The 23,815-nt window shown below is 40.0% G+C and overlaps 1 protein-coding gene across 1 annotated transcript; it reads right to left on the bottom strand.

The window, feature by feature from the left end:
* Positions 1-1,620: 1,620 nt before the first annotated feature.
* CXADR (CXADR cell adhesion molecule) lies at positions 1,621-23,279 on the bottom strand (the record flags this gene model as incomplete). Its single annotated transcript, XM_080612752.1, has 7 exons — positions 1,621-1,888; positions 2,231-2,369; positions 2,684-2,806; positions 4,602-4,766; positions 5,143-5,347; positions 6,064-6,233; positions 23,228-23,279. The coding sequence occupies 7 exons, from the start codon at positions 23,277-23,279 to the stop codon at positions 1,621-1,623; spliced, it is 1,122 nt and encodes a 373-aa protein (XP_080468878.1).
* Positions 23,280-23,815: the final 536 nt, after the last annotated feature.

The raw sequence follows: 23,815 nt of genomic DNA, 5'->3' as shown, positions 1-23,815 counted from the left end.
AAAGTAGAAAACAGGAAAGAAAAAAATATCCACAAAGATTCAAAAAGCACTAAACTTTAAATTCAGCTTCCACATGTATGCAATTATCAATCATCAGAAGCTATCAGAGCATGTGTAAAAGTAAGATAAGCAATTGTTCTGTTCCTCTTGTAATGCTTTAAGCTTGCAAAACTGGGAAGAAAGGGTTTTAATCTTGAAACATGAAATTTGCATCAACAATTCTGTGTAACTATTTCCTCTCAGATTCTGGCTGCATGAAACTGGTGCTCTTGAAGTCTAAATGTCTGCTCATAGTATTTAGGGCTGTTGAGGAGGCACAGAGAAATGAGCTTTAAACTCCTTGCAAATTCATACTGCAAGATATTAGAATCTTACGTAAAGGCTAACTACTGCTTACATGTGTAAGAAAAGATGTTTCCACAGTGATGTTGGAAGAAGGAAGATAGTTATCAAATATCAGTTACTTAACAGCTTTTATTAGAAACCCATGGAGCCTCTAAGCAATCGGTTTGGAAAACAAGTAAGAGCACCGCCTTAGAATCTAAACAGACTTTGGAAAATGCAAGGTACAATTAACGTAAAACCTGCATAAAGATACATATTCATTCTTACTGTGAGACTAACATTTGATCTATAGATTTTAAAGCCTAGATACCAACAAGAAGAACCTGATAGGACCTCTTGCATCAGATAATCATAGAATCAGAGTGGTCTGAGTTGGAAAAGACCTTAAAGATTATTTAGTTCCAACCCACCTGCCATAGGCAGGTTCTGCTACATCAGGCTGCTCAAAGCTCCATCTAACCTGCCGCTGGACGCATCCAGGGATCCACAATGTCTTTGGACAACCTGTTTCAGTGTCTCACCACCCTCACAGTAAATAATTTCTTCCTAATATCTAATCTAAATAGACAGATACATAGATAACATAAGTATTAAGTTACCTGACATGACTAGAACTAGTTACTACAGAAAAATTCATGTTTCAAAGAACTTGCAAGGTCTCTCATCACATTCCACTCACTGAAAATTTAAAATTCAGAATACTCATCAAATTAATTGAACCAAGTAACCGGCAGCCCCTGAAATAAGAGCTCAAGAAGTGCTCCAAACATTACCAGGTTAAAGAACTGCATAAATACTCAGTTTGAACAGAATTCAAAGTCATCCTCAGTATCTCAGCCCCCTGCCACAGACATCAGACAGTGGCCAAGTTCAAATATTACTGTTATTCTAAAATTGAGGATAAAGTTTCAGGAACTCTGAGAAACTTCATGATCTACATATGAAATGCTTTTGTTACTTCTTACTTGTGCCTCACTGTTAAATATTCAGGACTGCACACTAGCTGACAGTGTCTCTTCAGCGACCTATCAGAGGCCCAAATATCTCCAGTGTCTGATATTTATTTAGTAATCTCAATGGTTTTAGCAAATAGTTCAGCTGTCATATACTAATAAGTTTAAAATTTAAAATTAAAATTGGTGGCTTTTCAAACTAACTTCTTTATTTTCTTCAAGGAAAATTGCATGTCATTATTTAAATGAGGGATGGAACACAGCAGTTTTCTCTAATACTTACAATGAACATTTTAAAAACAGCATTTAAATTAATAATATTTTATACTATGGACCCGTCTTTGCTTTGTGCTGGAATCATCACAGGGACAGCTCCCATTCTACTTAAATTAGGTGCAGCTACCTTTGAAGGTGCAAAGGATGCGTTTTGACCAGGAGGACGTTCAAAGTCTTCACTTGGAACTTGGCTGTATGGTGTTTTGGTATATCCTTCCATATTTGAGGGAGACATTGAACCCAGAGAAGAACGATTGCTTCCTATGTAGCTGCGGGCTGTTGAACTGCGACTTTTTGGAGGTGGGACATCTTCTCTGAAACAGAAAAAAAGCCAGTTGCAGAACAAGAGTTCAGTCACCATTATTATCTTGGAGTTTATAAAACACATTTTCTGTTTGCTTCTTTCTATTCTGGCACAATAGCCAAAAGAGGCTCACATATTCAAGGGTCTGTTGTTTGGTTTTTTAAATCAAGTATTCATTGCCTTTAAAATCTAAAAAAAGATATGATTACCTACGCCATACGAAAAGTTCCCTGACAAGCTGTTAGTAGGTTAGTAAACTTTCCAGATTAAGACAGAAATCTCAATTGCCAAATAACTTATTTACAGAAATACACATTTAAAAATTAATCTTCAAATAATACTGAATTATTACCTGATCTCATGATGTACTTCTTTCTCATATTTCTTCTCCCTCTGTTTTTTACAGCAACAGAAGACAAGAAAAGCCAGTATAAAAAGACCCAGCAGAGTTCCTATAATAGCTCCAACAATTACACCAGCTGTATTTATAGCTAGAATAGATAACAATACTCTTTGTTAAGTGTCAAACATATATGAGCAATTTCTTTCCTCAACATTAAAACCAGTATATTTCCACATGATCCATTTTAATAGCATATTACTGAATCACAGAGGTTATGCCTCAATAACATACATTTAAAACAGGAATAATAGTTCTGCATAAGAAGTAATGTTTTGGGAAGTAAAGACTCAAAGCAGCAACCATCAGTTACACAACAGGGTCGTTTTTTCAACCTTTTAGGAGTTTAGAGAAACAAGATTATTCAGTTTTCATACGCAAAACCATTACACAGCAAACACTTACGAGGGGTGACGTTCAGCTCAATGGAACATTCATCCGTGCCAACTCTGTTTGAGGCAAAACAACTGTATGTACCAGAATAGTCTTGAGAGGCATTTTTCAAGAGAAGTTCCCCAGTATTTTTATCTATAAACAACAAAAGATAGAGCTTAACCATTTCCCAAAGTTTAATTCCATGTTCAATACTACAGAATTATTAATCCAGAACATAGATAAAATCCTAACTAAAAATGCTGTACTAAAAATATCCAAATAAAACCAAAAAACTATTGTGCTGCAAAATACTATTATTCGTAAGTCTTTTACCTTGGAAAATTGGAAAATTATTCCACATCATTTGACTTAATATTAAGCCTATGGGCAAATTGTTCTGACAATGAATAAAAAAAGATGCTTAAAACTGGCCAATTCTCTCATTCTGTCATAGAATTCTAAAATACAAAATATTAACTGCATCACAGAAGTTCCTCTTCTCTCTCTCTCTCTAAACCGAATCTACACAACAAGCTCAGATGCCTGCAGAACACATGCTCAGTATGAGCTGGATCTAACCCGAGCACTGTACTCCACTGGGTGACCAAGTAAGTTTGTCTATGGGTAGGAGACAACCAGTGAAAACAAACAGTATTTCACCAGGACTTTCAAAACCATTGCCAGCTACCTTTGTGAGATTCTACTTCAGCTGGGTCTCATGCATTAGTTGCTAAGAGATTTGCCATCAGCACTTGTGAGAAGCTGCATCACAGGAACAAAGCACCACACAAATACTTGGCTCTTCCTGCTAAAAAAGTTAGGTAGTGTCTAGGTCTTTGTTCAGTGTCCTCAAACCTACATTCACAAGCCCAAAACAAACATTGTTTTATGAGTTAGTGCCACTTTTGCATATTTTCTCACTCATTCTTGTTCAGCACTGATACCATCACTTGACTTTCTTGTTACAATAAGACAAATATGGGATGTGAATAAATCAAACTGAAGCCACACCTGAATTTCCTGATGCATAAATTACACGGGGTAGAGGACCCTTATAAAGAAGGGCCACACAACTTCTTATTCTCTCTCCTAGCCACTTAGACATATTTTAACTCAGATTGGGTTTGACATACAGTACAAAGTGGTATCATGTGTCTATTTGTGAGAAGATTCTTAAACTGTTTCATCTGCAAGAAACCCCTGCTATCTCAAAGTTTAAGGTTTTCATAATTACAAAGAATATCAAAAATAACTGGCACTGAGCAGCAGTCTTCAAAGAGAATATTCCAGAATAACTTTCACAAAGCCAAAACTCACAAACTAACCTTCTACAGTGAAGTTCTTCCAATAAAAATTCAATACTATGACTATAATAATTTGGAATCCATCAGTCAAAATTAAGAATATATAACTCTTTCCTGTATGCTCTTGTAAGAAGAAGGTAAGCCTTCTCTTTTGTTGCTCTTGACAACTTTCGCTCTAAAGACACATACCCCTTCTTAAACAAGTTCTGTCACTTGATCAGAAGTGAAGACCTCAGTTCAATCTCTAATAAAATTCAAGGTTTTATCTCCACTTCCCTGAAGATAGCTCTAACACTGTCTTGACTCTGTTCTAACTCTTCTCTGCTGTCCACTTGAGCACAAAAGAAGCCAGCATCAGCAAGCAAGATGATTCTGCAGCCTAATGGTAAGAATCTCAAATGTCTGAAAGCCTGAGACATTTCCCAGTACGAAAAAACAAACAAACAAACAAAAAACAACAAAAATCTCAACCAATCAAAACCCAGCTCATTTCAAAGTCAGTTTTATTGCCCAGTGAGAGGGCAGAAGTGACTCTTGACTACTCTATACTAATACCAAGTATGAAATGCTCACAAGCCAAGCAAAGAAATATGAATGCAATCTTTCTTAAATATTTGAGAGTGATAAATGAAGTTTGACAGTACTCAGCGTGGAAGTGGCAGGAAGTTCCTGTATGCCAGATACTCCAGATATTCTCCTCCAGTTGTAAGACAAAAGTGGGGATCCTTCTTGTGATACGCATTTCAAGATAATATCTTTTCCAATCTCCTGTGATCCTTCGATGGAACATTTAGTTCTTGCTGGCTTTACTAATAAACAAAGTATCACTGAATTAATGACAGTCGCAATCAAAATGCTTACTAGCTTTGCTCTAGTAAAGTCAGTCCATTTTCCTAAAGACAAAGCTTGTGCAACAAACCATTTCTATGCATATAAAGATTTTCTATGATATACAAAATCCAGACGTAGATTTTTTTTTAAATGTTCATTATTCTGAATATTATGTCCTTCATCCCCCAACAGAATGATGTCCACCCCTCCCAAAGCCTCAGTAATGGATATGGATGCATCATCATAGATTCAGCCTAGCTTTGTCCAACATAAGTTTTCGTTTTAGACATCAAAGATAGGATGGAATGAACGATAAAAAATGTCACTGAAAATTAAAGAAAAGCATTATCTTACCAAGTACAGACAACTGTATTTTTTGGCTTTGAACTCCAGGAGCCTTCTTCACTTTGCACTGGTAAGTGCCAGTGTCTGTGGACTTCAAATTCAAGATATCCAATGAACCATCACCAGATTTGGGATCAGGATTAGTAAACTGCATCCGCCCAGTCATAGCAGCATAATAATTATTATAGATCCTGTCTACAGCATACATAATTATCTGTTAAAAAAAAAAAAAAAAAAAAAGATTCAGAATTCCATTTGGTATGTAAACATTCAAAATAATTTGGTATCTTCAGATTACTGACAGTTTCTTTTTACTGTTTTAAAAAACTCCAAAAACCATGACAGCCAAATATCTCAATCTTCAGAATACTATCACACACAGGACTATGGTGAATATTCCAACTAAACACCTGCCCAAGTAGCAGTATGTGAGCAATGACTTCTAACTGAAAGCTAACTGTTAAAAATTGCTCTAATTTCTTTCTGTAAATCATGTCTACCTGAAGGAGACAGATGACTAGATGACTAGGAGTCAACTTATAAGGCTTCCAAAGGAAGAGTTATAAACTAAGAGAGTTAATATATTTAAAATTAAATCCTCCTAAATCAAATTAAAAAGGTACAATTAAAAATCATTTTTAAAAGGTACAAAACCATAAAAGTTTGTTTTCTGGAACTGCAGCATACTTAATTTGAGAGTTTTTCTTTAGAAGACAAGTTTATAGCACAAAATTTCTTGACAATTCCATATTTAACCTGCTATTCCAAAACTTCCACTACATTTCATGTAACTTGTACTTCAGAGTAATGTAAGATCACAAGCCATCCCCACCTGAAAAGGTGGAAGTTTAAAAAGCCAGTAATAAAAGTTCATACATTAACCTACTCATACAACTGAATTAATGCTGTCCAAAAAAAGTCTCTACTTACTATTTGTTCCTTCTTTTGATTATCTGCTGGTATCAATACCCACTCAATATCTAGTGGGCCTTCATCTTCTTCTGAGAGTACAAAAGTACACGGCAATGTAACTTTCTCTCCTTGTGCTTTTTCAAACATTGACTGGTCAACTGAAGTTATACTTAGGCTTCTTGTTAGACCTGTAAAAAAAAAAAAAAAAGAAAAAGTTTTGGAAACACTTCATAAATACATCATACACTTTTACTGCATAGAAATCATGCCATTAGTCAGACTTGTCACCCTTAAAAGAACCCCTGCAGTTTATTACTGAAACAATGCAAAGTCAGATACTGTTCATTTGGTATCATATCCAACAGGCAGTTATATTTTTTAAACCATACAATTTTTTTTGTACAATTCAAGCCCCATACAAAGCTAAACCCAAAAATTTTCAGCAGCAGTTTTCTCAGCTTAATTTTTCTTCCCCACAGCCGTTTTATGTGTGTAGGTTGCTGCTCATCATAGCTAGACAGTCACACCGATGTTACTACAGCCACAACAGATGCAAAGGTCACAAGAACAGTGCCCAGCATGAAGATGACAGATTGCTCTGGTGGAGAATCTGTAGAATCACAGCTTCAGTTGAAATAAAATTTAAAAATATCATAGGCAGTGCATTCATGCTGTAGTTTGAGCTTCTGAGTTAGCCAGAGCATCTAACTTGCACTTCCCATATAGCAGAAAAGCCATAGTGCATTTCTGCAGTAGATCAGACTGCAACAGCTATCCTTCTACTTTACTAAAATTTTGCTCTGCATCAAGTCTTTGGATTCCCTTCCAGGTGTCAAAACAAAGGGATTTTTAACAGCTATTTAAAAAATAAAGTAATTTAGAAAGAGAAAGCACCTGACATACTAAATTCCAGACAAAAGCCTCAAAGAAAACCAATTGCAAACATACAGTCACAAATTAGGTTGGATTATTTCACTTTCTACCATTCATGGTATTACTTTGCACGGCATGCAAAGAGATTTAGGTGCAATGTTTCTTACCAAGCTATGTACATCTTTTCAAAGATAACTCTTAACAGGTTTGAATCACCTCTTTTTTGACCACAGTAAACATATCTGAGCAAGTAGTTCTCTGCTACTAGACTGAATTAATACCATTTTCTAAATGTTACTGATCCCCATAAATCCTTCCAAAGGATCCTTTCAGATTTCCAAGTGCAAAACTAGCCAAAAACCTCTTAAAAATCTTTAAAAGGTCATTTGAGTAGTAAAATATATTACAGTGTAATCCTCAGTCAACTTTGCCTAAACAGTATTACGACTAGCCACCATCTCTAGAAATGGATTCAGAGTATAATCATGTTTCCATAAACCACAGTAACAAAGAACACAAGTTTCTAATCTGTTTTTCAGTGACTTCCATACCCTTCTGTTCCCTTCTCCCTCACATCTTCATTAGGGAACTGTAATACAGTATTCTTAAGTTCATATCCAAATTACATTTCTGCATTTTTATTTTACTGTATTAAAGAAGTGAGATGGGATGTCAAGTACAGTTTAATGACTGATGATAAAACACATTACGATGTTACTTCCTTAAAAACCTCAAATCTACAACCCAGGATATTAAAAGCTTTCATTCTATAGTAACGGTTTATCACTGAAGCAGTACTTCTGCTCTGTGACAGCATCTCCAGTAATAGTTATTTGCTACTTGAAGTTCCCTAACAGACAACCACAGAATACACACTTGCTTTCCTGCATATGAACCAACATAGTAACCATAAGTTAAATAAAAGCAGAAGCCAACAGCCTTAAGTGACTTGGCAGAAACTTATCCCACACAGAAAACTGTTACAAACATGGGAACTTTTCAAGTGTGAATTGCATGTTCACTCACACTGACTGCACATAAACAAGTCAAGGGAAGATGAAGCACATGAACCTCAAGATAGCTCTCACTCCTCCATGTGAAGCTTGCAGCATACATCAGCTGATACAGAGGTACCCAAACACAAGTCTCAGAGATTTTTCGTAAATTTCACTTCCTTTTTTATACTAAGAAAGCAAGCATATAAAGCTATTTTCCACTTTCTGTTTTTAGTTTTTGTCAACATTAGAATGACAGCGACAAGCAGCAAGCATTTCATTAAGGCAGGTATCAAAGCAAGCTGGGTTTGAACTAAGATTAGCAATATGAGGGAGTGGCAGGTAATATTAGTTGGAGACTCGCTTATGCTGAGGAGACAAACACATCTGTTGCCAGATATCATGGTGAAAGGGGTTTGGCCAGATTTAGCATGTTAGAGAGATTGCCGAGGGTCCCCTTGGACTATTAACTAGTGAACTACTATCCCTTTTAATTATTACTATTGCTACTATTGCCTTTCCCACCCACCCCACCCCCCAACTGTTACCTACTCACACAGGCACCCGTGCTATTAATACAAAATAGCTGTGGGGCAAATCAAGAATGACAAGAAAACACCAGGGCAAACAAGAACATGGGACACCAGGCGATGTTTGTTCTTGCTTTTTCATGTGAAAGGTAAAAGGCTTGTAGAGACATATCTTGCAAGTAAACAACTTGCTGCAGGACTGGCATTACAGGCAATGTTTAATTTTTATGGCCACCCCTGAGCAACGAGGGCTGTCAAGTTAGAGATGGGACCCACTTGACAAAGTGCATTGGGAACACATCAGATCTGGTGACAAGCACTTTAAATGAGAGGTCAATCAGGGAATGGTGATAGACGTTTGCAGTTAAGTGAGGGAATATAGATTCAAACACATTAAGTACACAGGTTGGTGGAAGGCAGACCTTGGCAAGGATGAAACATGTTGGAAGGGGAACCACCTCAAGTACCTGTACACAGAACTATGACTCTGAAGTAACCAAGACATCTGGGATAGCTCACAGAACTGCAGCTTTGTCATGGATGCATACAAGCTTTTTAAGAAAGACAGGAAGAAAAGAACAGCAGGTGAACTGCCCTCTACCTGAAGGAACATCTGGAACATGAAAAACATGGACAGACAACAGGCTGGTTAAGAGCTTGTGGGTCAGGATTAAAGGAAAGGTCCATATGGGCAACACCACAGTTTGTTACAAAACACCTGATCATGGTAAGAAAGTAGATGAAGTCTATTTCAGCAATTCCAGAAAGTCTCTAGAATTATAAAGACTTGTTATTGTGCGACACTTTAACCTCCCTGACATGTACTGGAAGGGACACAAACAATCTGCAAGCCTTCTGGAAGATTTCAGGGAAAAACTGATGCTAAATGTGTCAACCCATTTGATACTTTCTTGGAATTGCCTTCAATAAAAAACCAAAGAGCTTGCTGGGGATGGGATCATCATCAGCCTTGACTGTAGTGACCATGAAATAGCGGGAGTTTAAAATCCTGAGAGGAGTGAGAAAGGCACATCCAGTACAGACCCTGCACTTCTGAAGGGCAGGCTGACTTAGTAAGATTTCTGTGGGACCCAGTTCTGAAAGGCAAAAGAGTTCAATAAAGCTGGTGGGTATTTAAGGACAACTGCTTCTAACCACATAAAAAGTACATCCCAACAGTAAGGAAATAAGATCAATCAGCAGCTAGGCCCAAGGAGAAAGAAGCGAAAACAGCCTACCAAAGGAGGAATATGGAAATATATAGTCCAGGCATGCAGCTAGAGAAGTCAAAACACAACCAAAGCTGAAAAAAGTGAGTGACTTAAAGTGAAACACGAAAAGCCTCATAAACAGGGAAGAAACAAAAAGGAAAATAGGACAGGTGGTTTACTGACAGCTGACATAGAGAAAACATACGTACTTTGTTGACTCTGCCTGGAGCAGAACGTTGGATGACTGGAGTCATCTATGTGAAACTGATACACGTAGTAACAACATGACATTTTCTCCAAGCTTCCCAAGCCTCACCTCCTTCAGTTTCCACTCACATCAGGAAGAGTCAATTTCTTTTCATTCCCTTTGCATGCTCCTCAAAATATGAGTGGATGAAGTGCAGCACCTAACTGCTAGTATGTGACAGGAAGACATTTTAACAAGACGAGTGAGGATCTATCTGTATTTGGTTTGACTATCAGGGTTTCATGAAGAAAATTCAGGCCTTTTTCAGACTTGTTTTAATACATTAAAAAGATGAGGGTTTCTCAAGTCAGTTATCCTGCTTATTCAAAGATGCTTTGCATTAAAATACCTGATTTTTTATTGCAGTAAAAAAGAAAAAAAAAATTCATTGCAAAGCTTTAGAAGACTCAGAAGCTACACATGCTGACAAAACACATTCTAAAAAAAAAAATAACTGAAAAAAAATCAACATAGAAGTGCAGTTGCTTCAAATGCATCCATATTGTTCTTCTAATATTTTGGAAGGAGGATATGTGCCACATTTAGTTGGGGCAAACTGGGCGACAAAGGACAAGCAACATTCCTCAATGCAGAATAATAAGTACTACCACTTACAAAGCTTGTATCAGAAGGTAAGAGGTAAATGTACATTTTGAATTCCAAGCATTCAGATTTAAGTTTCTTAATGTGGAATAAAACATTCTTTCTCTGGGAAACTGACCCTAAAGAACATTGCAAACTGTATCTGCATGACTGAACAAGTTTTTCGCATGACTTCTGAAGGGGTGCAAATGTGTATGCCACCTTTAGAAAAACTGTATTACCTTCTGAATATATGGACAGACTCCCAGACACCACTCAAGAGGAACACGGCTTAGCAAACTATGTTATTAATATTTTTTAAGAATAATCTAGGGAAAATGAAGTGTGTGATAGAATTTGATGGAAACTACTTTCTGGTATAAAACAATCATCAACACAGAAAACAGACAAAAATCTTAAAACTGAGCAAATCTTTCTCCATTCCAACAAAGATAAAGCACACCTGTGATGTATACAAACAGAAAGCAAATTTTCATTAGATTAATTACGTATGCATTTAGTGATTTCTCATTTAAAAGAAAAAACTTACAAATTCAGGGTACACTGAAATTCTGGATTGTTGGCTTACACAAATTTTAAACTTGGCATGAATGTTTCTGGCATCAAGCCACTATGTTACCAAAGTGTTCTGTAACCCAGCAAAGAGTGCCTCCCCAAATGGGTAATGAGGGGAACAGAATGAGCTGGAACAGCAGAAGGTATGGCAGCTGACATAACACAGAGGGGCAGGAGTCAGGGAGATCCACCACAAAGGCAGGACTGATGTCAGGTTCAAACCAATGTCTGAAACTGCAATCACTAACGAGCACAACCACAAAGCACAGACTGCTTCTAGGCGGGCTAAGAGTCAAGCTCAGAGATGTGGCTGTACTTAAAGACAAACGTGATCCATCTGCAATTTGCATTTGCACAGTACTTCATCTCTACTAGCAGGATCTCCGAAACCCATCTTGTTCGGCAATACCTGCCTGTAAACAAAGAATGGCTATAAAAATATAAATGCTTTTTTTTTTTTTTTTTCATAGAATGAGGCCTTAAGTAAGTAACGATGATAATCAACAATGCATGTTAGTGCTTTGAGAGATACAAGCTATAAAATTCACTTAAGAGGCACTTCAACTTAGACTCCTTTTTCAAATACAGATTAAAGATGTACCTGTGATCAAATCTTTTCACTTGATAGACTTCAGTCTCAAGAACCACCTCCCCTCCATCCCAATTTTACTTCCGAATATGCCTCTCATCCACAGATAATCTACTTTTTTTCAGCTAGTTCTAATGACATTATTAAGCAAAGTTCCCCAACTCTCCCCTTTCTCACCTACCTCCACTCTGAAGTCCTACCTCTTATTTCAAAACCACATTTCTGAAATAAGGCCCTACAGAACTGAGGGAGTCAGCTACACCCTTGGCAAGCAGGAAGCACACACCAAGGTACGTACACACTGAGAGTGCCTAGCTGAGGGAGACTTCCCAGTGTTTACCAGCACAATCTAAGACAAACATAAGCCTCCTTCATGGTTGAAATCCTAAACCAAACAGAAGTTTCCTTCATGGCTGAAATCCCCACAAGAAGGTGCCATCTCACAATCTTCTGCTTCCTCACTACACAAAACTTCAGTACCCACAAGTGATGCCAAAACAAGCTGCTGCAAGACAGGGTGCTGCTAGTGGAGTACCTGGATTGAAAGTTGCCTTTGAAGTAGTAGAATAATATTTGACTTCTCATTTTAGTGATTTTTACAGTACCCAGGAGCTGGGTCACACCAGCCCAGACAAGATGACCACAGCTGCACGGTTTCCTTACGCTGTTTTGCCACAGCACCTTAAGTGACTGCACCACAGACTGAATCTTGGCTTTATCAGTGAAACCCCCAAAGGCCAAAAAAGATCTGGGTTTTGAATTTGATTGAACCTTCAGATCTGGGTTCTCACAGTTTCCAGCATCCTACCCCCAACAGCAAGAGCAAGCCCCCATTACAGTCATAGCTTTCAGAAACTTGCTCTCAGAATGCAATGAAGCTTAAACCCTACAACCTTTGGCATTACCATACAGCAAAAGATCCTCAAAACATTGTGTCCCTAGTCCTGATGAGGTCTAACAAAGATTAAAGCAGAGTTAACCCCAGTTCAGTTTCTGCAGAAGTTTTATCATGGTTTAGAAATTCAGGCTGAGCAACTCCAGGGGACAGAGTGTGAAGGGGAAAGAGTCAGTTCCACATTTTCAATGAGTGCTATTCATACTTATTTTCTCAGCTTCCTTATTTTCCCATAGGACACATGACATGAACGCCACAAAAAAAGGTCGCTGAAGAGTCTTCTTTAAGTTAGTAAACATTAAAAGAACAATGGCAATAAAGAAGAAAAGCAGAAACTTAAGGGCAGAATAATTAAAAATATAGTTGTCTTCCCTTTGGAAAGCAAATTCAACAGATCTGAGGACACCTGACGTGAGAATGAAACTCTGAATTTCTGTTTTACAATCAAAGTACACAGATAGTCTCAACAAATATTTCAGGACAGAATCCAAAATATGTATTAGCTCAATGCACATCCTATTAATTTTGTCAGGCACCTAGATACCAAAGAACTTAACCTTCACAGCAACTTCACCTGAGGTAAGAATAAGCAAGAGATGAGGTAAAGGAACAAGCAAGCAACAGGCAATAATCCACCACAAACTAGATAATAATGCAGCAGTGAATAAAACAAGAAAAGTAAAAGCGACACCACATTACTGCACCTGAATCTATAGTGAGTATGTATCCAAACAGCAGGTTTGGGTTTAATATGTAATAATTGTAGAACCCTGCAAAGCCTTCAGATGTTTAGGATAACCCACTGCTGATACAGGCAAATCACAAAGCTTCTTCTAACAAAGTATTGTCCTGCTAATATCAAAAATGTTAAGCAGTTGATGTTTCATATGCTCCACAGGTCACATTTTTCCCATGCTTGACACTAACTGTGGTTATCATACAATGCTACAATACAATTTTCACAGAAAAGCACAGTTCACAGTAACCAGTAACAACAATGAACAAAAAACAAATCCCAGAACAAAAAAAACACACCATCTTAGCAAAAGCATCAAGCACTTCTATATCCAGTATTTCCAAAGCTACTGACATTAACATGCTACACATTCTTCTACTTAAATCTCAGAGAAAAAAAAACCTTGCCTCTCTATACTAGCTTAAGTCCACTAGGCAGAACACTAATTAATCCCTGAAAACAGAGGTTAAACATTCAGACAAAAGATGTTCACACCTGCATTTCATACCTCCCAGGACAGTACTAAGTTAATCAGTCACAGACCTTACTTAGTAAAGCCCTTCTAGTATGCAGAAAAGATACAGTTTATGGAGGCAGAGAAAGTAAAGACAACCCAAGAATAAAAGTACTTACCTAAAAAAGAAGGTATCTGCCTCCCAGTCCTTCCTCCAAACACTGTCTCCTCCTTCACAGTCCATTTAAGTCCCATGGTAAATATAAAACTACTTCAGGTAGCTAAATCCACAAAGCAATTTCTGGAGAAAAGAGCCTGTATTTTATACTGACACTTAGTGGAGGGAAGATTTTAAATCCCTCTCACATTTCATCTCAGCTAGTAACAACATGAAGCTGAGTGACCCAACTCCCAGAGCTCTGGTCCTGTTTTCAGAACACTTTTTCTGCAGATGGTGCACCTAAAAGGAAAGGCTCATGTACATGGAGGAAGGTTCTGCCATAAGCTAGAAAGAGAAGGCTGATGAAACAGGAGGAGCACTTAAAGCAAAATATAGAAAAAAACTCCGCATGTCAGAATAAGCCTGGCAAAAGTTCTACCACCTCTACAGTCCACTCTGCTTGCTGCTGCTGAGCCTCAAACCAGTGGGTTCATACTTCCAAACTTCCTTTCCTCTGAGCAACCAGGGAAAGCACCACTTTCCTGAGGCACATTTAGTGGGCTAAGTCTCCCTTACTTACCCTTAAAGTAACCAATGTGACATTACTTCAGATCACAGATTTATCTTCTCCCTATTTGTGACTTTTCTTTTTCACCTCTTTCCACGATTAAAGAGGACTCCACTACTAAGTCTTATATTCCTTTCTACTGTGTGATACTCAGACTCGCAGAACAAACATTGTTTCAAGCAGCCACTGAAATCTATCCAGTTCCAAAAATGGAAGTCTTGCTACTCTAAGCTCATAGTTTTTGCAGAATAGCTCAAAAAGACCTACTGCCCCTCAGAATACCACAGACATGACCTAAGGTGATCTGCTTTGAACAAAAGCCAAAGCTGAAGCAATCCTTTATTGGTCTAGCCTGAAAAATCTGACAACTCAACAATAAACATTAAGTTACTGAGTATCTACCACAGTCTATCTGAATCCACAAATCCTCTGTCAAATCACACAACAGAAAAAAAAAAAAAAACCAAAACAACCAAACAGGAAACAGGCTAAGCATACTTCTTCAAAGAAAGAATTAAAAAATGCTTTTGGTCTGCATGTCCTTAGACATCATTAAATAAGTAACTAGCTCTAATTCATGTGGCATTGCATACCCATGCCCCAGTTTACCCAGTTTAAACTGTCTTGCACAACAAACTTAGAACTTAGTCATCCTTCCAAACTAATAAAAAAATTCCTAAGACTTATATGAACAGAACTACAAATAACCCCAACCCTGCAAATATATAGCATGAGTTTAATTTGATTCCAAATCGTAATTCACTGAGATCAGCTGGCATAGCTACACAACTAAGAAAACTTATATATCACCAGCTAAAGCTTTACTGATCTTTTACTTTTTTCTTTCCCCACAACTTTCACTTCTTCCCCTACATCCCCTTTGCCTTCAGATCCTTTCTAGTGCCTCTTTCCTTTTACAACTGTCCTTGTGCTCCTTACTTGTTCAACATATTCTTTAAGCTTTTTGGTTGATAAACCCGAAGTCACCAGCCAAGTATCCTAGCAACTCCAGCAGCTGACCTTACTGGAGAGAAGCCTGCTTATCAAGGGGAGAGAGGGAACACTGGTATCTCATTACTGAAGGAAAGGATACACTTTTGGAGGAGAGGAGGGGATATTGTAACACAAATAGAGATTAATTTTAAGCACAGGAGTACTGTTTAGACCAACATGTAGAGAAGATCACTGAGTTCTGAGTTTAATGCTTGGTCACATTTCAATCATCCGGCATAACCTAATTCAACCTGCAGTATTAGGGGAATGACAACTATAATACTTTGGACTCGCTGAGGTCCTGCCTTCTTGTCCTCCAGTTTAATGCCATCACCTGCCTTTACACCAGCATAACACTTTATGCAAAGAGGCAGAAACACAAAGCAACGAGTTGACTCTGCTAGAAGTGGACACTGCACTGGAAAATCTGCTCTTCTCTCCTGGTGGTGTTCTTTCAACAGCAGGTAAGTGGCAGGAGCACAAAGCCACAGACTAGAAAAGGCTCTGAGGCTGCCCTGGCCTTGGCAAGGGCTTGCTCAGGCTGCCAGGGAGCCCCACCCACAGAGAGCAACCACATTTCACCTACAGCAGCCACGGCAATGCCAGCACAGTGAGTGGGGCTGTGCAGCCTGGAAGGGGTTGGAATGAGTGAAATTGCCCAACAGGAAGACAATCTACTACAGAAACAGCTGTCTTCTGCATCAACTGAATGGACTCACGTAGCAGCTGCATGAAGCTGCTCTGAACAAGAGAGAGAGCAGAAGGAACCCAACACTAGCACTGGAAGTAGCAACAACCTCACTGGACACCTGAAATTACACCTGAAATTAACCACATCACATCTGTAATGCAGCCACCCATAATGTGAAACTGTACCTTCAGACTGCACTTAAGAGCCAATAACTAACCATCTAGAGATAGTATTAAGAAGTGTAAAATGAAATGAGGCCCAACCATTACAAAGACTTTTTTCCAGAGGAAAAAAGAAATCATAACCCAAATCCTGACATGTATTCACTCAAAATCCTGCCTCTCCTCTACCCAGCCTCCATCAACTGCATGAGCTGGTTTTGTTTTTAGCCCTGCAAATCACTTATTTTCCCATTACAAACTGGTATTGAAGGCTTATGCAGTCACTAAGCAATTCAGTCACCTGATCTGATTTTTTTTTTCCCCTGCCAATTTGATGGCATTTAAAAGAAAACTGAATGAAGCAGCTCTTCTGCAGTGTGGATGCATTAGGCACATTTGTCAGTCAATGCATCAGGGAGTTAAGTGCAATCAAACGCTTAACTGAGCAGCCATATTATTTTCACTTGAGTAAAGGGGTTTTGGCTCATCCAAGCTACTGAACAAGCAATGCTTTTTCCGAGTATATACAAGTTTTGCATTAAGATTGAGAATTATTTAATTTAATAGTACAGAGTTGGGATTTAACTTTTGTTGTTGCTGGGTTTTTTTAAATAGAAAGGTGAAATATAACAATGACAAAGAAGTGGCAGTCTTCTGCTTTTGCTTCCCTCCATTCCACCTCCCCACCTTCAGGTAAGAAACAGACAGAAAGGACTAAGTTCAAAGAATTAGAATATTCACCCTAAATAACCACAAAGTTAACCAGTCATTAAAAAACTTAGGGAGGCTTTAAAATGTATACACATACACACAATTTTTACATGCCTTAAAACAACAGAGATGAAACATTCCTTGTAGCTTATATTGTTAATACATCTAAAAGGAAGAACTGAAAATGCAGGACTGGTAAATATACAAACTTACCCTGCACAAGTTAAAACAGTTCTCTAGCACCTTAAATGTTTCTTGTTGTATCACCTTTCAGCATACTAAGCATAGGTTTTAACTATGGGGTATGAAAAACATATCTATTAAAAAATGTAGCAGCAAGAAGAACTGCAAAACTTGTGATCATAATGCACCCCAGATGCTTCTTAACAGTAGTTAAAGGACATCACAGCACTGGTGAATGCCTCCAGCCTACAACCAATATAGCTCCAAATCTTGCCTCTTTATCACAACATAAGTTTTGAATATATGATTCAGTACATAGATTACAAAAAACAACCCACAAAAAAACAACCAAAAAACACCCATGCAGGTTTGAGGTTCCCGTTGACTCTCTTGGTACAACTCTGAGCCGATCTCATTGAGTTGGATCAGGGAAAGGAACAGGTAGAAAACTGACCTCACAAAAATACATCATTTTTCAGACTATGAAACTCCCTGGACTGGCTCACTATGGAGCCAGATAAATGCCAGCTACAACACAAAATGGGATGCAAAAATAATCTCTGAGATAACATCTAGCCATTCAACTGACTGCCTGATCCAGCAACCTCGTCAGTCTCCCCAGCTAAGCCCCCTGCATGCCAAGGTTATACAAACATTTCTCTCCTATGGAAGAACAGCAATCAAGCAGAATGGGCTTTCCTCCTAAAGTTCTTTTGCTATCCTTCCTGTCACTCCTTTCTGTCCTGTACCAGGACAACTTGTTGGCAATACTTTGTTTTAAATCATGCAACCTAACCAGTTAAAAAGAATTAATGAAAGTTCTAAGCACCTCTACTCAGACCCATTCACCACACACTCGCACAATCAAGTTGTCCAGTAAAGGAAATGACCAGCAAGGATGCAGAGGCTGCTAATGAAACAGGTTTTCATAGAACTACAGCTTCACTGCCACTTACTTCCATGGCAACAAGCTGAAGTGGCTCTTCTTAAACCATGCCCTGAAAGATGCAAATGAGTAAAATGAGGGATTCCCTAAAGAGACAGAAAGGAAAAAAAAAAAAGAAAAAAAAAGGAAGCACAACTAAATTGACTGGGGGTGCATTCTTACAAGTTGGTGAGCCACACAACTGTTGAAATTTCTCTGTATGTTTCACACAGCTTCTGAAAGCTCTATGAAATGAACCAGAAGGTGCAACAAGAACAAAAAGAGAATCCCTGCCATTAAAAGCTTACGAATGCACGCAATCAACAAATGATTAAATTAGTCAGGAAGTATGATAAAACAATATTAGTCCCCAAACCAAGTTCCCTAGTCTGTATAAATCTTTGTGGGCACTGCGGCAATTAAGTTTTAAAACTCTGATATTGAGACAGATTTGAAGATTCCGATTTTCTCAGAAAGCATTTCTCAAAGCACGAATGCAATCAGTAACAAAGTGCTCATATCAGTAACTTGTACAAGTGCTCATATAGAAATGTATTTTTTTGTAAAGCAGCAATAGGAGCTAAATCTAAGCTATTTAGGAATGGTAGTTTCATCTCTATATTAAGCAGACTTGGCTTCAGAAGAAGCTGTGACAAGCACTGGAAGTGAAGACAGGCAGGCAGCTGAAGTTTGATGCAACACAGGGGAAGCAAGCACGGGGGAGGAGGGAGCAGTGAGAGGAGACCAAAGTGACAAGCTGTAATAATCTCCACAGCAGCATTCTGAAGCATAAAATACTTTCTGATAACACAGATTAGTTAAGGCAGTATTACCAATTCAAATCTCAGGGTCAATGTCACAGCAGTAACTAGCTGTTCAAGGCATCTCCAGTAAAGCTTTTACTTCTTGAAACACCAAGATCTGGGAAACCTAGGAAAGGAGTCCTGAACTTCAGATACATTTTTATATCAAGGGATGCTTGAATCCTGCAACTTGTTACAATTACTCGCCAACAGGATGAAGTGTACCATGTTTAGCAATTAAGGGACTGTGGTATAAATGATTATTTATCTCCTGTGGTAGTTGAATTTCTCCTAATTTAAGCTTCTGCAAGATCTTGTAGCATGCACAGAAATATGAACAGGCTTAAGTTTCTTATTAAACATACCTGACAACACGTATGAGCCAGCAAATGCTGACTTACTATGCCTGCATTAGGTTCAGCTCCCGCATGCATGTTATTGGAAATACTTCGGCAAGTTTAATTATAGGGCAATAACCAGAGACTTTTCTCAAAGCTTACCTGTACTTTATTTTTATTTAAAAGCTTACTACTCTATTAATAAAGCATCACACACTGTAGAATTTCAATACAGTACAAAATTGCCTACTACTACTACTAAAACAAATACTAAAAGGTAAAAACCCCACTATTACAAGAGCAGCAGTAAAAGATATCACTACAGACTAAAGAAGTTCCTGACTAGTTATTTACTGTAAAACTCTACTTAAAATCTTATCCTCAATTTCAGCACTTCCGTGCACAGCATCACTATTTTGTATAATGCATCTTCTGAAGGCTAAATGGATCACCTCATGTAAACACTTTTGAAAACCTATACAAAGATAGATATCTAATCTGGCTATGATAACACTTCCTAGTTGTTGAAAACTTGTGTTCTGCTATTACACATTTTTAAAAGGTTAACAGCCAGAGGTGTATTTGTTAAATCAGGATCACAGTTAGGCACCTATATTTATTCTATTTTCTAAAACCCTATGCAAACTTGAATTAAACCAGACGATTTCCTCAACACTGTATAGCACAGAAAAGGTTACCAATAGGTACACAGTCCTGCTCTGAAGCTACAGCATTGGCAAACGCATGCTGAGTGCAACTGACAGTGAAAAACAATACTTCCTTTTGTATTAGCTCCTGAGATGACCACGCATTCGAGAAAGCTTAAAATGAATCAGAAAAACCTGGTTTACACAGTTTACACATCCATAAGACCTAACAAAATGATATGCCAGCACTTAAACTTAACATCACAACTGAGCTTTCCTCTTCAAACCAGAATTCCGTGCTGGCCTTTGGAAAACAGTTTAATACCAGTTGTCTCAACAAAATATTTCAAGATCTGAAGAGGTACATCATTTCTATTACCATAGTCCAGGATTTGTTGACAGCTATGTAACATTCATTTAAGTTAAACTGAATTTCCACTTGTTGGGAATCTCCAACTAGTTAAAATGACTGATCATGCACAACTACAATACATACCAACAGACCCCTCAAATAGCCAGCGAATTTTCCCTCTTCACTGGAGTGCAGTTTTAGATAGAGAAGAACCAGCACAATTGCAAGAGCTATTATGACTGCAGAAACAGTCATCCAATTGTAAATTCATAACAGAAGTCTGCAAAACAGCAGAAGACTGTATTTCACTACATCAACCTGCTTTGTGGTCATCTCGCAAAAGGCACCAATGCCAGGAGAAACTGTCACAAGTTATTTATCAGTAGCACAGGCACATAATGCCAACACAGACACTAAAATTACTTCATTACTAATTATAAAAATAGACCAGGAAAGAATTGTTCTCGCCTAATACTCTGAAACGTTCAAGGATGAACTCTTTCCTTCATGCAAAGGAAAGCGAAGTTCCCAATTTATTTATGTATGACTGTGAAATGAACCCTCACAGAGGAATTAAACCCCTAAGCAGGGTTCAGGGGCAGCTTAAATCCAAACACTCTCCTATTTCAACACATAATGGTATAGCCCCTTTGCCTGATGAAGGCATATTTTGTACAGCCAAGATAAGCCTCCTTATTTATACAAAATTGGTTATTTTACATCCTCTACTTTTACTGATAGAGAAACAAGGAAAATTAAGCTTACAGGGAGGGGATGAAAGCTACAAAAACAGCACTTAGTGCAAGACTTAAAATAAAATGACAAATTATTCCAGTACCACAAACCCAAGTAAAGACTTCAGCACCTAGACAATCCTCCACCGCCAACAGCTTTCACTCAACTGCACAAAAATTAGCTTCCTCTATATTTGGTCTACACAGAGAGCAGCAACTTACTGACATCCACTCCCTCAGTGAAGGAAGTAATGTCTATCTGGAACACAGACCCAGAAATGTTAACTCAATTTGATGGGAAAAAAAAAAAACAAACTAGCAAGCTCAGAGGATGCATTAACTCCTATGATACATAGATTATTAATTTTTTTCTGTCCAAGGATTGTGAAATGCATGTGTTTTTCAGGGTACAGTCATCCAAGTAACTATGCAAAAGATATTCCCAATCAAAACACAAATATAATACTTTCTTTATGAAGGTATCCAATTTCACCATGATGTCTGATGACACCTGTATACTTCAGAAGAGCTGAAGTGTAAAGCCAGAACAAAACTTTACATTTCCTCATATATTAATTATTCCAAGCTTTGTGGTATCATATCCTTGTTGGACAAGTTGATCCTTGAGGTCCTTTCCAACCTGGTATTCTATGATATCCCAGCAGTGATCCAGCTCATCTGCAGTACATGTAGTTATACTCGCAATAATAAACCTTTTGTCACAGCTTGAAGTTACATGAAGTGCTTCAATATAAATCTTAATCGCTAATGCTCTCAACCAAAACACTTTTAACTCTTACCTCTCAGATAGCATCTATCTCTTTTCTAGCTCTGCTAGGGTTAATGCAGAAATATCAAAATACTTCCATGCAGGAGATGAGAGTTCATCATTCCATTATAGGCACTGAATTTTGATTCCGTGACTAATTTCCCAAAACAGCCCTCACATCCCCAGAAACATTAACATTTCAACAGGAAACAAAAACTGGCCTCCTGACACCACTGATGCACATTTCACTGTGAACCTGTTTTGTCATCTTTTGTAGTCTCACATGAGCTTGGGTCAAATTTAGTGGAAACTTACATAGCTTTAAAAATATGTTTAGGAAACATTAACACAGCACTCCAATCGAATTCATTACAGGAACACAGTAACACCTTATTTAAGAGCTGAAAAACATTTGCTTAGTTTTAAGTAGCCCAAGCCCATTGGTTTGTTTTTTCGTAGGAGGGAAGGGCTGGAGGGAAGGGGGGTTTGTTTGGTTGGTTTGTTTTGGGGGTTTTTGAGATGCCTATTCCTTTGTTTCCTCTCAGCAAAAACAAACGAATTTAAATCCATCTAATTCAATTCCTTTCCCGCCACCCTCAAATCCTCTCATGCTTCCTCCAGAGAGTTGCATCATGGACATCCAGTCTGAGACAAATGGGGTGCAACTTTGGAAGCCGCCCCTTCTACCCTCTCAAACCGGGACCAGCCTTTAAGCCGGACGCACTGCACGGGCAAGGCTGAGGTTTATGGTTTGAATTTGTGCAGTAGTTTGGTTTTTCCACCTCGGCTTTCGCGGCTGGCGCGCTCTCAGCCACACGCCGGCGGCGGGAGCCACTTCGCCCGTCGCCATCCCTCCGCAGTCGCGCATGGCGGCAACGGGCGGGCAGCATGGCACCGCACTGCCCGCAGCCGCCGGGAAAGCCCCTCATGCTCACACTCGCCGCGCCGCCGCCCGACAGAAAAAGAACGCCGCGGACGGCACACGGAGCCCGCAGCGCGGCGGGTCGCCTCTGGCCACGCCGAAGGATGTATGGAGGTTGGGGCGGGGGAAGGAGAAAAGAGACAAAACCGCGACCGCAACGCTTGCTGCCCCTCCGGCGGGTGGCGAACAAAGCAACGGTCAGCTCCACAGCGCAACCCAGCCACCGCCCGCCCGGGCACAGCGCCTCAGCCGCCTCCACCCGGCATCAGCCGCCGGCGGGCGCGGGCCGGGCGCCGACGCCCACCCAAGAGAGACGGAGGCCCCGCCGTCCGGCCGCCTCCTCCCTCAGGCACACAGGCAGGGCCGGAGGTGCGGCGGGGCTGGTGTCCCTCAGTCACCGCGGCAGAAGCCAGGCGGCCACCAGCCCTCCCGCCCGCGGCTTTTTAACCCAACCCCAAAGAGCCGCCGCCGTCTCTGCCATCTCCCTCCATTCCCTCCGGTCCCGTCCCGTCTCGTCCACCTGCTCCCGGCGCCCACCTGCGGAGCAGAGCAGCACGAGGGACACCACGACCAGCCGCGGAGGCTCCATGTCGCGGCGCGAGCGGCGGGCGACCGGCACGGGCTGCTCGGTCCCGGCGGGCACCTCCCCCACCCCACGCGCACCGCCCAGCAGGTGAGTGAGCCAGCGTCACTTCCGGGCAGCACCCAGACCCGCGGTGGCTGGGCCGTCACCCCTCCGGCAGTGACACCTGCCGCCCTCCCGATCCTCCCCTCCCGCGGAGCCCCTTAGGTCGCCCGGCGCTCCCTCGGCCGCTGCCCGTGCCCGCGCACCTCGGCCGCCGGGCGGGCTGGGCTCTCCGCGCCTCATCGGCGGCAGCGCGCCTCATCTGCTGGGCTCACAGCGCCCGCCGCACCGGCTCCAAGGGCCCAAACCCCGCTGTGAGAGGGCCAGGGTGCTGCGACGGTGAAGCGGCGCCCGGGGTGCCAAGAGCGCGGCCACCGCCATGAGGGGGTCCCTGCACCCGACGGTAGCCCCGTCCCTAGCGGTTTCGTCTCTCAGTCCCTATGGCAACGCGGGTGTCACGTGTTGTGCTTCCCTTAACACTGAGCACAAGTCCTTCGACG

The sequence above is a fragment of the Psittacula echo genome, assembly GCF_963264785.1.
Source record: "Psittacula echo genome assembly, chromosome: 3".
Lineage (NCBI taxonomy): Eukaryota > Metazoa > Chordata > Aves > Psittaciformes > Psittacidae > Psittacula > Psittacula echo.
The sequence above is the reverse complement of the archived record's forward strand: the minus strand, read 5'-3'. Positions and strand labels throughout refer to the sequence as shown.